The sequence below is a fragment of the Talpa europaea genome (genome assembly GCF_964194135.1).
Source record: "Talpa europaea genome assembly, chromosome: 8".
Taxonomy (NCBI): domain Eukaryota; kingdom Metazoa; phylum Chordata; class Mammalia; order Eulipotyphla; family Talpidae; genus Talpa; species Talpa europaea.
The window spans coordinates 43,515,025-43,529,868 of NC_140075.1; the positions used below are offsets into that span (position 1 = coordinate 43,515,025).

Consider the following 14,844-nt stretch of genomic DNA (forward strand, 5'->3'; position numbering starts at 1 on the left):
GCCAGTTGACCAAAAATATAGGTAACATACTTTCCAAGGTTCTTCAAAAAAAATCTGGGCAGTAAGGTGCATAAGGCAGGTCTTAAAAGTAAATAAATAGCTGCAGGCAGCACTAAAAATAGTGAAGTTTACTCAATATTAAAGTATTCTCTTCCAAATTTTAGTTTTCTTTTTCAAAAAGCATCATACTTTTCACACATGACACTTAGTACATATTTCACAGTTATAATTTCAGTAGTTTAAGAGAAAACTGCCTGGCAGATACTGTAAAAAGAGGTAATTGTTAAGGACAAAACCCACTATTTCAGGCACACAGGACTTATATCCTGTAGTATGAACTCTAAAGACAGAATGACTTAGGTGTGTAAATGCAACACATGATTTAAAAGTGAATGACATAATGGTGAAGTTGTCATACTATTTCTTCCAATGCTTTTATATGATCTTCTGGGAAGAAGCCATGGCCAAGTTTAGTAGTTCCTTGGAAAGTTTTAAGTTAATTGCTTATAAAAAAGTGGCAGTAAAACATGTCAATCAATATTTTAATCTAATCAACCCCATCAAAACCCTGAGTGTTCTCAATTGCCATCTGAAGTTTATCCCATAATTCTTCAAATGATTCATAGGGTGGTAAGTCCAAGCGATTAAAGCTGAAAGAGTAGAGAAGAACTCTTGTTATAAAAGACACGGACAAAGCAAGCGTCATCACAGCAAACACAGTAACCCTGCTATTCGGGAGTATGTTCCAACAACACTAAATGACAGTTTGTTGACAATAGATAACGATGATAAGGATTGGCATGAACTGTTCCCATGACTTCTCAGTGGAGCGCTTTTAACCCTACCTTGACCTCCAAATGTCTGGATTCTTCAATCATTCTAACCTCCACAAGAGAATGTTCTAGAGCTTCTCGGATTGGCCCATTATTTATGAGCTGGAGGCAACATATGGTCAAGCAGTTCAGATGGACTGCTTCAGTGTTTAGCTACCTGGACTTCAAGCCAAGGCCTGCCTGATAAAGAAACACCTGGGTTGGTGTTGCTACCTCCTCCTCCTCTTCCACCAAGGGTGCTAGAGCTTCTGTGCCTGCACTCTCAGAGACCTATCTTCTCAGGGTCTAAGAGCTCACTTACCACGTATGGGCTCTCGGCAGCTTTTCAGGGGTACCCCACTGTTCAACTGTAAATGACTGGGGTCCATTTGAGCCTGCAAGAAATAAGAGATGCTTTGGTTTCAGGCACTCCTTACAGGAGTCCCTAGCCCTTTCAAAAGTCACTTTTTGTAAAGTTAAATATACAGGGAACTAATCTAGTTTCTTGGAAAGCTTGATGGCTTCATTGGCCAGCCACAAAATGAGGATTCCTCTTCTATCAGTTCATTTGTGACCATGATATCTGCCCCCGGGGGTAGCACATCTGATGGTACTTTTGCTGTTTCCTAGTCCTAGATACAGTCACACTTCCATATCCCATATGGAATATGATATCCCATCAAAGGAACACAAAAAAACAAGTCTTTTCTTTCTTTTTAAAGTCCCACTAAAAAAAATAGCTTTATTTTTTTCTGATTGTATAACCTCACTGCAAAAAATTAGAATTAAAAAAACTATGCGAAATTCCAGTTTCTCAAAGTAGTAAAAATGGATCTACCATATAACTCAACAATTCTACTCCAGGTATCTACCCGATGTATATAAAAATATTGATTCAAAAGGAAATATGCACTCCTATGTTCACTGCAGCATTATTTACAAATAGACAAGCTAAAGAAATAACCTAAGTGCCCAACGACAGATGAGTGGATCAGGAAGATGTGATACATAAACAGAATGGAATACTACTCGGCTATTAAAAAAGATAAACTCTTGGGCCTCCCTGGTGGCGCAGGAGTTAAAGTTAGTGCTATCAAGCTATCACCAGGCACTGCAGCATAAGTTCGATCCCCAGCCAGGGAGCTAACCCACATGACGCAGCAAACCTCTCTTGTCTCACCCACTGCTCCCCTCAGCAGTGTATATTGGTAGATCCGTCTGTTCTGTTCTCCACTCTGTCACTGGTGAATAGTCTCACCACCACCCCCAACACTTCTGGCCTGCACCCCAGTTGTTGCATGCATAAATAAATAAATCTTAAAAAAAAAAGATAAACTCTTGTCATTAGTGACAACATGGACCAGAACTGGAGGGGATTATGCTAAGTGAAATGTCCTACAAATATATCCAACTATGTGTGTGAGTATAACTGTCAGAAGCAGCACCAATAATATTTAACATTCACAAAGTGTTCTCAAAAAAAGGTTTAGTTTTCACACATCACCCCTCACAATTATGTCCACAGTTCAAATTTCAGTATTTTTGTCATTGTTTTCTATAACATGGAATCATATATATTTCCTTGCCTCTTTTCTCTCTCATCAAACAATCCATTGCCAAAATTCCCTCAAGTCAACTGACATAAACTCAACATACTTTTCATTGGCTAGGTAACACTGCATTGTAATATTAACATTTGCAAGCAACTTCTACTTGTTTTTTTGCAGAAGGTCAAGATTTTGAGTTTATATTTGAACACTGACAACTCTGGCTCTGTGTGGGATATTTCCCTTAAAGTTCAAACAGTTCATGGAATCTGTGGATGGCTGCAGGTCTGGACTGTATGAAAGAGGGAAGTGGAGCTAGAGGGGGAAGGAGTATTTGTTGTATCTGCCTTGATTTCTCTACTAAGTAACTGAAGAAGAGAAGGGGAGTCAGATGAAACCACCAAAAGGACAAATATTAAGAAACCCAAATAGGTAAGGATGAGCTTACTGCTTAGCTGCAAAGCTCTGGTCCCATTCTACTCAGTTAATTCTGGGTGGAGAAATTGACAAGTTCTGCAAATACAAATGAAGCTGAACAAGGAGACCAGGTTTGTCAAGGAGGAGATAGCAGGGCCTAGCAATCCATCAGATAGCAGCAGTTTTTATTGGCATGAAAAATTCAGCTTAGCAACGACCTATGGAGCAGTCCCTGACTTCTACTTTTCACAACAATTTTAACCTTCTTTGTTGCTCTGATTAGGACACTCTGTTCTTCCTGGGATCTTTTAAAGCAAGTAAAGTCATTCCAATAAACAGAATATTAACTGACTGGAGAAAGCAGTTTTGCTCTACATCAGAAACAGTATTTTAAATCAAATACCCCTTTAGTATTATTAGGTAAATCAACTATAAAATAGCTAGATAGGATCACAGAATTTTACTTTAGAGAAAATTACATTAATAGTAACTATACTGTTCACAAAATAAGTATTAATTTTAGGCTGTCCATTAAAAATAAACATGATGGATGTGACAAATAAAAAAAATAGTAACTATACTGAATATCAAGAGATATTTGCAGTCTGATTTCTACTCTTGTCATTTCCCATGAGGCTGAGGAAGAGTAGTCTAATGAGTTTTTCCACCCTCCAACTACCACCCCACCACCCACAGATTCCATGAGTAATTTTTGAAAACCACTTTTTTCCATAGCAACTCCCAAAGAAATCAGTTTAACTTTAGTCCACTATTTTGTCAAATGTATTCTATCATGATTTTTTTCTATTGTATGCATATTAACATTCTGTGGAACTTTACATGCTAAACTTTACATCCTAGCTAACACACTACAGGCAATGCTTTTTCTGCACTGGAATGCATAGTGGAAATCAAATTTAAGAATGGAAAGTAACTCAAGTCCTTTCTTGTTTCCAGTTTTCTCTTTTGCTATCTAATTAGGGATCATATATTTTGGCATACTTTAGTGTATCTAATTATATCATTTAAGCCTTAATTCTTTTTTATTATGCTAAATGTTCATATAAATGTTAGAAGCTTGAACACTAATCAGACATGAAAAAGACAACTGGCTAACTCTGTTTTTAAAGGATCTATGGAAAATCCTTACCATACAATTCAGCAAAACCATTCATAGGCACCCGGGATGTGCCAGTGACAAACTGAAGCAACCTTATTCTCTTCTCTGAATCCATCATTAAAACAGCCTGAATAAGTAAAAAAATATCATTTAAGAATATCATTGGAAAAATTTGCTATGAAAAATATGCTATCAGAATTTCGTTAGTTCATTAATGATCACTTATTAAATTTGCATGTTTCTTTTAATGAAATTTATATTCATAGCTGTTTACAAACTTCTTGAAAACTTACAATGGGATTATAACTTAATAAAGTGACAGAAATTTTTTCTCAGATGTGAGAAATTAAAATTTCTTTAAAAAGTATAAAATATGTATTGATATTATTTTAACAATTATATTTGATATTATTGAATAGCACACACATTTCTCTATAGCATGGAAACTCACATCTAAAGGAGCCACGCAGGAGTCTCAGAAAATGCACAGCAGATTATTATGAGTTCTCTTGAAGTGTCCCTACTGTGGTCAGGAACTAAGTGCCGATCTCAGCTGTCACTGCTGTTTACTACATTCTAAACATCTGTAAATACACATGGAGGTGGGACCATACCCAGAATGTAGACATATACAGTACAAAACCAAAGATTTTTTGCTGGATTATATATTTTTGTTTATCTTTGTTTAATACAATAGTATAGTTAAATATCCATCCAAAATGAATTTATGAAAATAGAAGTTTCCAATTACCTTCCAAAACCACTGTATGACTTGATGATTTACACTGTAGCCATTTTTATACTTTGTGTGTTCTCTCCAGTCATTCACATCCACATCTCCCAATCCACACATGAGAAGCTAAATAAGAAATGTCAAACTGTAAATAAGAAAAATGATGGGTACAAAAATCCTGTCTTAAAATGAAAGTGGTATTTCTTACCTCTAGTTCATTTTCATCAAAAATTTTGATGAGATCTTGTGGTATGAGTTCAAAAAATCCCTAGTAGAAAGAACATATTTTAGAACTAGTAAGTAGGGTCAACTTACTGAGTGCTGCTAGAGAAATTCCACATTCGCATAGATGACCTCAGCTGAGACTTCAATGCTGGCAAGAAAATGCATGAGCCCATAGTCTGTTCTTTCTCCCTGATATCTCAAAGTGATTTAAAATTTTAAACTACCCAATATTGCCTCCCCGGTAGCGCAGCGGTTGAGCGCTGGGCTGCGAAGCTGCGTGCGGCCTCTGCAGTGCTGGTTCAATTCCTGGCTGCTCCCCGGACACCGGAGGAGGGTCCCACATGGCGCGCAGACCTCTCTTGCCGCCCGCAGCTCCCCTTAGGGGTGTGCTTTGGTCCTTCTGCCTGCTCTGCTCCCCGCTCTGGCTCTGGTGAATTCTCTCACCCTCCCGCGCTTCTGACTGTACCCAGTGCTTGTATAAAGAAATAAATAAATCTTTTAAAAAAAAAATAAAAAAAAATAAAACTACCCAATATTCCTCTAGCTTCCTCCTCTTCATGTCTCCCCATTCTTTACAGCAGGTAATTTCTATTGAGAGGCAGAACAGAGGTAACTATGCAGGACAGAATTCACTCAACCTTCTGAATTTCTCACTATTCATCCAGGCCTCCTTCCTATGGCCTCGGAAGAGAGGTACCACAGCCACTCATCTCCTCTTCTCCACTGAACCTCATTCTCTTTATCAGCTTACTCATAATGCATTTGAACTCCTTAAAGTCATATCTACCCCAAAACAAAAGAAACCCCTCTTTTTCCTTCTCTTTATGGCCAAGTTCTTGATAGTGCTGTATATCACCAAATTCACTTGTTCAGTTCCTATCTATCCCTCAGATGATTATAATCTGCCCCCTAAGCTGCTGCTTCTCTGAATCTGTGCTGGAAAAGTTGAAGACCGCTTTACAGCTAAATCTGAAAACTGTTTTCTATTTCTGTATCTTATTTGACTTCTCTGCAGTATGATAATGTTGAAAACATCTCTGTTCTTAAAATTTTTTCTGTTGTTGATGGTTTTCCTCTATGCCTGGCTGCCTTTGCTAATATCCTTTGAAGTCTCCTTTTGCACCATCCATTATTTCAATGTTGGTATCCCTTATCTCCATATGTGGTCATCCACTTTCACTATCTTATCATTCTTTGAATTTTCTATCTTATCTAGTCTACTGCTCCCCTCTACAAATGCTGATGATCCCCAAATCCATACTGCAAATCCAGACCTCTATTCCTGAAGTCATCCTGTAGCACACTACAGATCTCCTTTCCTGAATATCATTCAAACACACACACGGCTGTCTCACAATCATCATCTTAGTACTCGTCTGCACTATTTTCAGTCTGCATCACTCAGTACATTTCAACTGGCCTCTGCTGTTAGCCTTGCCCAACTCTAATTCACTACATATGACTTCCAGAATGATCTGACTAAAATGCAGATTGAATCCTGGCTTTTTATTGCTTAATAGCCTTGAATACCATTTTCCTCCCCTCACTGGACTTCAAAGAAAACTCCAATCAGGCCCTTCAGAATCTGGTTCTGTGCAGCTCTCCAGGCTACTTTCCCGCTTGCCTCCTTTTATTCAGTATTTGAATAGCATGTATTTTCTCTAACATGTGCGCATTCTGTTTTACTGCCAGACATCACACATGCTGCTTCCTCTGCTTAGAATTGCATTTTCTTCTTCTCTGTGGCTGACCAATCCCTCCTGTCTCTTTTCTGGTCCTTTCTTCCACCTTCCTCTGCTCTGACTTCCACCTCTTCCGTGCTTACCTACCACATCAGGTCTGCCTCTGCCCATTGCACCCTTTGTAGTCTCTGCTCCTTGACAGAGTCAAATATCTTTTTGCTTCATTTACAACACCAGACACATGGTGTTTGGTACTGATATAATGAAAAGGTATGTGGTATTTAACAGAAGGCTTTAGGTTAGTTAAAAAATGAGTGCCCCAGTAAGAACCTAAATGTTTACCAACTGAGAAGTTTAAATAACTTATGAATTCATATAATGAATAAAATGAAGCAAAAAAGAAAGGTAGCTACATTATCTCCTGACATGTAAAGCTCGCCAATAATTATTTGATTAGAGGAGAAAACAAGTCACAGACCAACAAATATAGTGTGATTCATTTAGGATAAGAAACAAATGGGGAATTCCACATTTGCTGTAGTACTTTGTGTCCTTTGCTCACCAGAGTTATGTACGGAGAGGGAGTGACCTAGGAGAAGGGCAGGGGCAGTGACAATGTGAAGGGGGCCACCAATGCCTACTGGATGGGCTCACGGAATGATTGGACTTTAAAAGTGAATATCTACTCACTGAATGATATTACTATAAAAGTATAATGAAAACATTTTAAAAAGCAAGTCATATGCTAATTTTCTCAGATGTGATGAGCCCAGTGTTAGAAACTTACAGATAATATTCTGAAATTATTTAAAATAGCAGAACAAACGAAAGAAAGTGAATACCTCTTTAAAAGCAGCCATTTGCTTCTGGACTCGATTTACAAATCGCCATTGTATGACAAGACTATAAGAAACAACACATTTCATTTTTTTTTTTTTTACATGCACCAAGAAAAAAAAATTAAGAAATATTTATTCCAGTTAGAAACAACAACAAAAAAGATTACCTAAGTCCAAGGAAAAAACTGAATGTGAATGGTTAATGCAGCATTGTTATAAAAGGAGAGAAAGAACATTGAGACTCCAACAAAGAGGGAAAAGAAAGTAGAGAGGAAGAGTCCTCCTGGAAAGAAATAACAAAATTCTCCCAATAAAGTATTTATTAAATATAGTAAAATACTAAGAAAATACTTACTAAATATATTCCTTTTTGTTCTTATTGGTGACAACTATTTCGGATCCACTATTTTTTAACTCGTGTTGATGTGTCTAAAATATGATACCATGATATGTTATTTTAGTAACAAAAGTAAAGTATAATTATAAGTTATACCAGGATCTGGTGTTTTAGATTAAATCCATTCAAAAGCTATGAAAATTTATATTAGTTTTACTATAATAAACATGAAAGGAGCTGAATGTCAAAGAAAGCATATATTTGTGCTGAGAGACATCTTGTGTTACTGGAAAATTTAAAAATAGAGCACAGAAATGGGTTGAAGATATGCATTAACATATAAACTTAAGTTATAATATGTTTCATAATTTATGTCATTTTAATTAATGAAAGTAACAAACCTGTCCAAAAAGTTCTTCATCTATGACAAACCTGAGGTCCAATTCTGTTGGATCATTTTCAAGAATCCATCTTAATGAATTATAATATTCACTATCCTAGATATAGGAAAAATTGCATATTAAAAATGCATATATGTAAAGAAGATACCTGAATCTGCAAAGAAAGTACACTGAGGTCTGATTAACTGATCAAAAGATGAAAAGAGAGTTGAATACTTTTTATGTACACACACAATATAATAAAAAGAGATGGATGACCAGTGATGTGAGTAAAAACACATCAAACAATAGAGCTGTGTCTGCTTAAAAGTGTAGAAATGCATCTCTTTTTGGAAGCAATGGAGATGCACATGTTATTACCCAATTAAAGGATTAAATACAGCTGTTTTCATATAGACTTAACTTCCCTGGGTGCCAGGAGGACCTGGTACCATTTTCATGTAGTCTAAGAAATGTTTAGGTAACTATAAGGAGGTTATTTATATTTGGTCCAACTTAAAGTATTATCTCAAATGCAGAACTGCAATAAACCAACTCAAATAACTATAATCTTATGAATTGAGGCTACAAAAAGAAGGAGAGTACAGAGTGGGGAGCAAAGAGGGCTGGAGACCAATGGACTATTGTAGATGATTTTAGGGCTTTGGTGGTGGGTGTGGTATAGCAACACACGTTTGAAGACATGTGAATCTATACTTCTAGATCATATAGAGTGTTGTAGACCAACGTTAGCACAATAAAAATTCATATAATTAAAAAAAATTATGCTGTTCATACTGAAAATGTATCATAAGAAAGGAATTTAAAAAACATATTGGTACCAAGGAAGAGATCTTGAAATCCATGTGTTCACACATTGTATTCAGTAGAGGCAGCAGCAACATGATTAAAGTCAGGGATTTAATCCTCTAACTTCTGTTTCTTTCTAGTATCTAACCTTAAGAATGTGCCTTTTGACTGCCATTTGGAAAACATACCTCATTCATGATAAAAGATCACAATTCAAGTACTGATGCAAGAGATACATCAAATGCTGCACAGCTTATTGAAATACTCAGGGAGAAGCATAGGGATATCTGCAACTTATATTGAAATGCATCAAAAAACCAGATGGTCTGATGGGCAGAGAGATGAACAGGAGATAAATATGTGATAAGGTAATTATTAAAAAAAGTCAATTGTGGAATCTGGGTGGTAGATTTGCTTTATATGTCCACTATAAGATTTTTTTCAACCTTATTATATGTTAGAAATTTTCCTAATAAAATGTTGAGGAAAATGTTCATTTGTATTTTGGAATACTGAAATCTATTAACTTCTATATCATTCAAAGTTGACCTTCAAAACATTCCGTTTCCTGTTAAATTATGCTTCCTTTATTTTATAAGTGAAAACGACATACCACTGACTCCATATCATGAAGTGTTATTGGTTTGTGCAGCATCATCTTGTAAAAAGGGCGGATGAAAAAACCTTGCAAAAAATCAAATACATTTACAATGAATACCAAGTGAAAGAAATCAGATAATTACATTAAAAAAAAAAAAACTAGCTTCAAGCTGATACTAACCATCCAACAGTTTGCCATGATAAACTGCCATGCCAGCTACCCGGCCAATAAACTTGAAATAAGAGAGGTGATCTTCGTTACATAATCCAGAGTTTGGATTTATCTGTAGAGTATAATTATCCCTGAAAAGACAACCACATTTAAATGTTCCTCTCTATATTTCATATAAAAATTTTAATATGATATGTCATTATATATTACATTCCACTTTTTGAGTTGTTTCCTTTTATTAGAAGCACATTAGACTGCTGGATTTAATGGTTTAAAAAATATATATTTCTGTCAAAGATGAAAACAACCCAAATGTCTGCTGACAGGTAAACAAAATGTGGTAATGGATAAACTGTGTGCTGATGGATAAACAAAATGTGGTAAAATGGAGCATAATTCAGCCTTAAAAAAGGGCAGGAAATTCTGACACATGGATGTACTTGAATGACATTATGTTAAGTGAAAGAAATCAGTCACAGAAGGACAAATATTACATGATTCCACTTGAATGAGGTATACTCCGAGTACTCAAATTCAGAGAGACAGAAATTGGAATGATGCTTGCCAGGGAATGGGGAAGTCAGTGTTAAATGGGTACAGAACTTCAGTTAGGAATGCTGGAAAATTCTGGAGATGGATGATGATAGTAGTGAAAGTGAATGTACTTGGAATGTGAATGGACTTAATGCTACTGAACTGTATACTTAGAGTGGTAAATTTTATATTAGATATATATTATCACAATTAAAAAATTGTTATTTCTGAATTCCATTAACTAAAATCTCCCTTTTCTGGCACATTGTAAGATATATTTTCCTTATATCATACAACTCTGTTACTTTCAAAATACAGTGATTTTTTTTTTCTATATACAGTCATTGTAAAGGTACTTACGTGGCAGAATATTCAAACAACCCATAATAAGGGTTAAACATTTCCTTTGAGATGAGGAAGAACCACTCTCTGGCGACTCCTCCGTAATCTAATCCTTTCTCACCATCAAACTCGATCCACAGTCGAGCCTTAAGGAAGTCTGCTCTCTTGACCCCCATGATTCTTCTGTAAGAATCCTCAAGGACAGTTGCACGGCGAAGTTTCATTTCAAATTTGTTTGGAATGTCATTCTGAAAACCCAGAGAAGAGAGACTTAAGTTTTAAATCAATTCAATGTGATGGCACATTTATCTACTGTGAAAGTTACAAAATTCACTGTACTTTACCTTGTACCCAAAACCCTTTATTAGAGAAAACGTGACTAGGCATATTGTCTGTATTTCCTCTAGGACATGAAATAACTTGTGCATTTTCTTTAATCATTTAATAGTACAGACTTATGATTTATTTCATATCTGAATAAGAACCTTTTAATGGTGATAAATAATGCTCATGAACAGTTTTTTCCATAGTAAATGCCAGTGAAGACCATAGTAACTTACAGTTAAGCCACTGCATACTGCCTGTTGGTCCAAATTTTTTTCCTTGAAAAAGCTTGAAACTTTTTTCAAGTTTCAAATACCCAAGAGAGGTCTTCCCTCTTAGGAACTTATCCTGGTTCATTCATTAATATGCATTAACAAATTCACAGGCAGTGCCATATACTGTTCCAAGCATTTTAATGGGTTAAGTAAGGTACTCCTCCAAACAACACTATGACGAAGCTACTATTATCATTTCTAATTTATGGGATGATGAAAGTGAAGATAGAAGTTAAAAAAGTCTTAGCTCCAGAGTCTTTGCTCTTAACTCATGAGTTACATTGTCTCACTAATCTACTGCATGATCTTTGCAGATGTGACAAATGTGGATAACTATGCTTTTAAGCAGAATTTATTATAAATTTTATAAACATATGAATATTCTTGAATGTTTCATATTTAACATTCAAGTGAACCAGTTAAGAGAAACCACCTTATCATTAATTTTTCACTTCAAGAAAGAGAAAAGAGGGTTAGCTCTAGGGGGAAAAAAATATCGATTCCACTCTCTACATTTAGGAAAAATGGAAAGCCCTAGAGAAACAGGATATAAGGAGTTTATATAAGCTATATAAGCAGTTTTTGTTGCTGCTTATGCAAAATTTTAAAAAAAAGAGGCAAGATTAGAGAAAACCAATTTTAGACTAGACATGAGGCAAGCAGCATAGGTAAGTTACAAAGCATTCACTGAAGCCTGCTCTGGGCCAGGCCCCATGCTAGTTAGGCACTATGGTGGGGCTAGGGATATGAGGAGAGGGGAATAAAAACACCGCATAAGATATGGTCATGTCCTCAAGGAGCTGATGTGGATTTGAGAAACATTTGTAAACATGACTAATTCTGAGACTTTAAAGACCAGGAAAATTGCTCATACTAGAGATATAAGCAATGCTTTGTGGGGAATAAAAACTGAGCTATTAGTTGCAAGTGGGGCAGTCAAGAGTTTTCAGGAGAAAGAAGTCCTGATAAGAGGGGAAGGCAGGCTAAGAAAACTAGCACCCAAGAGAGGTCTAACCTATTTAACAGCTAGAGAGAATAGAAGGAAGAGAGGAAGGGAAAGAGGAAGGAAGAGAGGAAGGGATTTTAGTGAGAGAAGAAAATGGAGAAAAGGACTCTGGGACCAGTACAGCAAGTGTGAATGTTGGCTAGAAAGAGAGTGGCTTTGTGGATCTGCGCAGACTGCTGTGCTCTCAGACACTGATGGGGAGTACAAAGGGTAGTTTTAAGCAGGAGAGACAAAAGACATGCTGGTAAGTTAAAAACCCCTGAAATAGACTGTGTAAGAGCAGATGAATGGAGCTATGAGTGAGCAACAGCAATGGGAGGAAAACAATGGAGGGACAACTTTCACATTTGCACTGAGTAATGAAGCAAGGCAGGCATGGACTTTAGAGTCCAGTGGCTTTATGCTCAAATTCCAGCTCTATCTCACACATCTTTTTTGAGGCTTAGCTTTCTCATAAACACTATAGGGGAGTAACAATATCTACCCTCATAGAGCTGTTTCAGGAATTACTAGGAAATGTGTTTCATGCTTTACATGCCACATTGTTAAGTCATCATTATTCCTACCTAGTGAGATGTTGAGAATAAGGCAGAGGAAAAGGTTAGAAACAGTTTCAGCCTTTATTTATAGCACTGGTTTTAATTTTTTATCCATGTATTGGTGTTCTACTCTTTGTTGTGATATGTCTAGATATGGATTTAATTTTTTAAGATTGGGACTTTTTTTTTAAACAGAAGATTTAGATTTTCAGCCTCTTTGACAGGCATTTGAGTCTCCAAATGAAATCCCTGTCTCTTAACCTTCCTTTACTATTTTTATTGAAAGATGCCTTTGTTGCATTCTGGATTACTTCCTCACAAATTTTCTCTCTTAATCATCAATATGACATGTAATGTTGGTTAAGAGTGTGGACTCTGAAGCTAGAGCACTTGGTTTGAACCTGGTCTAACCATTAGTAACCAAGGGACTTGACCACATTACCTAATGTCCTGTGCCTCAGTTTTCTCACCTGTAAAATGTCAGAGTAACAGTCCCTTTCTTTTAGTTATTGCAGAGATTACACAAATAATACATGCAATTTACCAAGAATGTTGGGATGTTCCAAGAGCTCAATAAACATTATTTCTTTCATTATGATTTTTTGTGTTCTGCAACCTGTTTATAAAGGCCTTGCTCCATATCGCCTGCCATTTGAAGATATCAGTAATTAGATAGTAAAGTGTATGTATGTGTCCAGAGTGGCAAGTGAGGAAGCTAGAGTTTCTATTCCACCAGCACATTTTCATTAAGAATAAAAATGTTTACCAGAAAATTAATCAACAAAGATTTAAAATCCTAAAGCATGGAAACAGATGAACAAATCTCCAGAGCAATGTTGCCATAGTTATTTAAGATGAATTTAAGATGTTGCTGATATTTTAGAACATCATTAGGGCATAAAATAATTGACAAAAACAACTACATTATTTCATTTTTGTTAAATTTTGGATGAAAACATATGTGCAGCAAACCCACCATCTTGAAACTTTGGAAAAGCAGGCATCCTGCTTAAAAGGCAAGAAAGTGTAACCCAATATAGCCACCTAGTGGTAACATTCCCAAACTACAGGGAAAGCATGAGCAATTAAGGCATTAAAAACAGCCTTCAAAAACAGAAATGAAATGTATGGGCAGAAGGTAAATTTCATTCCAAACCTTGAATTTGTGTTGTTGGAATAACCTGCAATGAACATATCTGATTAAAAAAAAGACAAGTAAAAAGTACACTGTTTTGATCATTATTGTATTTCTTAATTATGCAGATATGTTATATTTGAAGCTGTAGAGAAAGAATGACTTGGTGGAAATGAGCAATTAAAGTAGAAAAGGAACCTAGAGAGTCCTCTTACACAAAGACTAGACAGAAAATAATCTCCTGAGTTACTTGCTCAGACTGTACAAAGCCCACACCCACAGATCTCATTAGGAAACTAGGTTAGAACTCTTAAAGGAAAACAATGCTACTTACATATATATATATAAAACAAGGTATCTTAAAAAATAAAGACATAAACTAATTGTGGTCTCCAATGACATAACAAATACCCAAAAGATAAGCATCCTTTTCCTGTAAGAAATGATACAACATTGTCACAAATATAGAAATCATTCTCTATTTTTAAAATGCATTTTCCATTCCTTTCAGTCTAAGTAACAATCATTCTAAGTACTTATTGTAGTATCACTGACCTGCTTCTTCAACTTTCTTCGGAAGAACTCATACTTTCTTTTGTAATCCCTGGAGTAGGGCACTGCCTTGAGTTGAAATTTTTGGAAAAATAAATAAGGTTAAGGTTGTTTTTACTCTGGAACAATTTAAAAAGTTCCCCTCTGTGTATTTTATGAACATAAGTTAAAGGCATTAAGAGAAACTATTTGGAAAGAAAAGTTCAATTTGAAGAAAAACAAATGCAAAACTTTAAAAATTATAATTTCTCTATTTAAGATAAATTTGTATCCAGCAATTCCTATGGCTGTAATTTTCATCACACAATATTCTTGAAATGCAAAATGCCAGAAACAGGAAATTTCTTCCAAGTAGAGAAATATTAGAAATGAAAATTTCCATTTCTAAAGAGACTTTCAAAGCGATTTCTCCATTATGGGAACAATTTGAAAAACGTACTTTTTCCGTGAGCTTTAAAGGAGT

The 14,844-nt window shown here is 35.8% G+C and overlaps 1 protein-coding gene across 6 annotated transcripts in view; it reads right to left on the reverse strand.

Moving 5' to 3' along the window:
* Window positions 1-547: 547 nt before the first annotated feature.
* NEDD4 (NEDD4 E3 ubiquitin protein ligase) overlaps window positions 548-14,844 on the reverse strand; it is a gene marked incomplete at both ends in the record, with an annotated part of 107,860 nt that continues 93,563 nt past the window's right edge. For all 6 annotated transcript variants that reach the window (XM_084240897.1, XM_084240898.1, XM_084240896.1 and 3 more), the window contains 12 exons: window positions 548-650; window positions 1,135-1,207; window positions 3,927-4,023; window positions 4,648-4,755; window positions 4,838-4,897; window positions 7,379-7,439; window positions 7,731-7,804; window positions 8,114-8,209; window positions 9,516-9,586; window positions 9,684-9,805; window positions 10,569-10,798; window positions 14,385-14,450. In XM_084240897.1, the coding sequence (XP_084097023.1) occupies window positions 548-650; window positions 1,135-1,207; window positions 3,927-4,023; window positions 4,648-4,755; window positions 4,838-4,897; window positions 7,379-7,439; window positions 7,731-7,804; window positions 8,114-8,209; window positions 9,516-9,586; window positions 9,684-9,805; window positions 10,569-10,798; window positions 14,385-14,450 (1,161 nt within the window). The remainder of the gene's footprint in view (window positions 651-1,134; window positions 1,208-3,926; window positions 4,024-4,647; window positions 4,756-4,837; window positions 4,898-7,378; window positions 7,440-7,730; window positions 7,805-8,113; window positions 8,210-9,515; window positions 9,587-9,683; window positions 9,806-10,568; window positions 10,799-14,384; window positions 14,451-14,844) is intronic.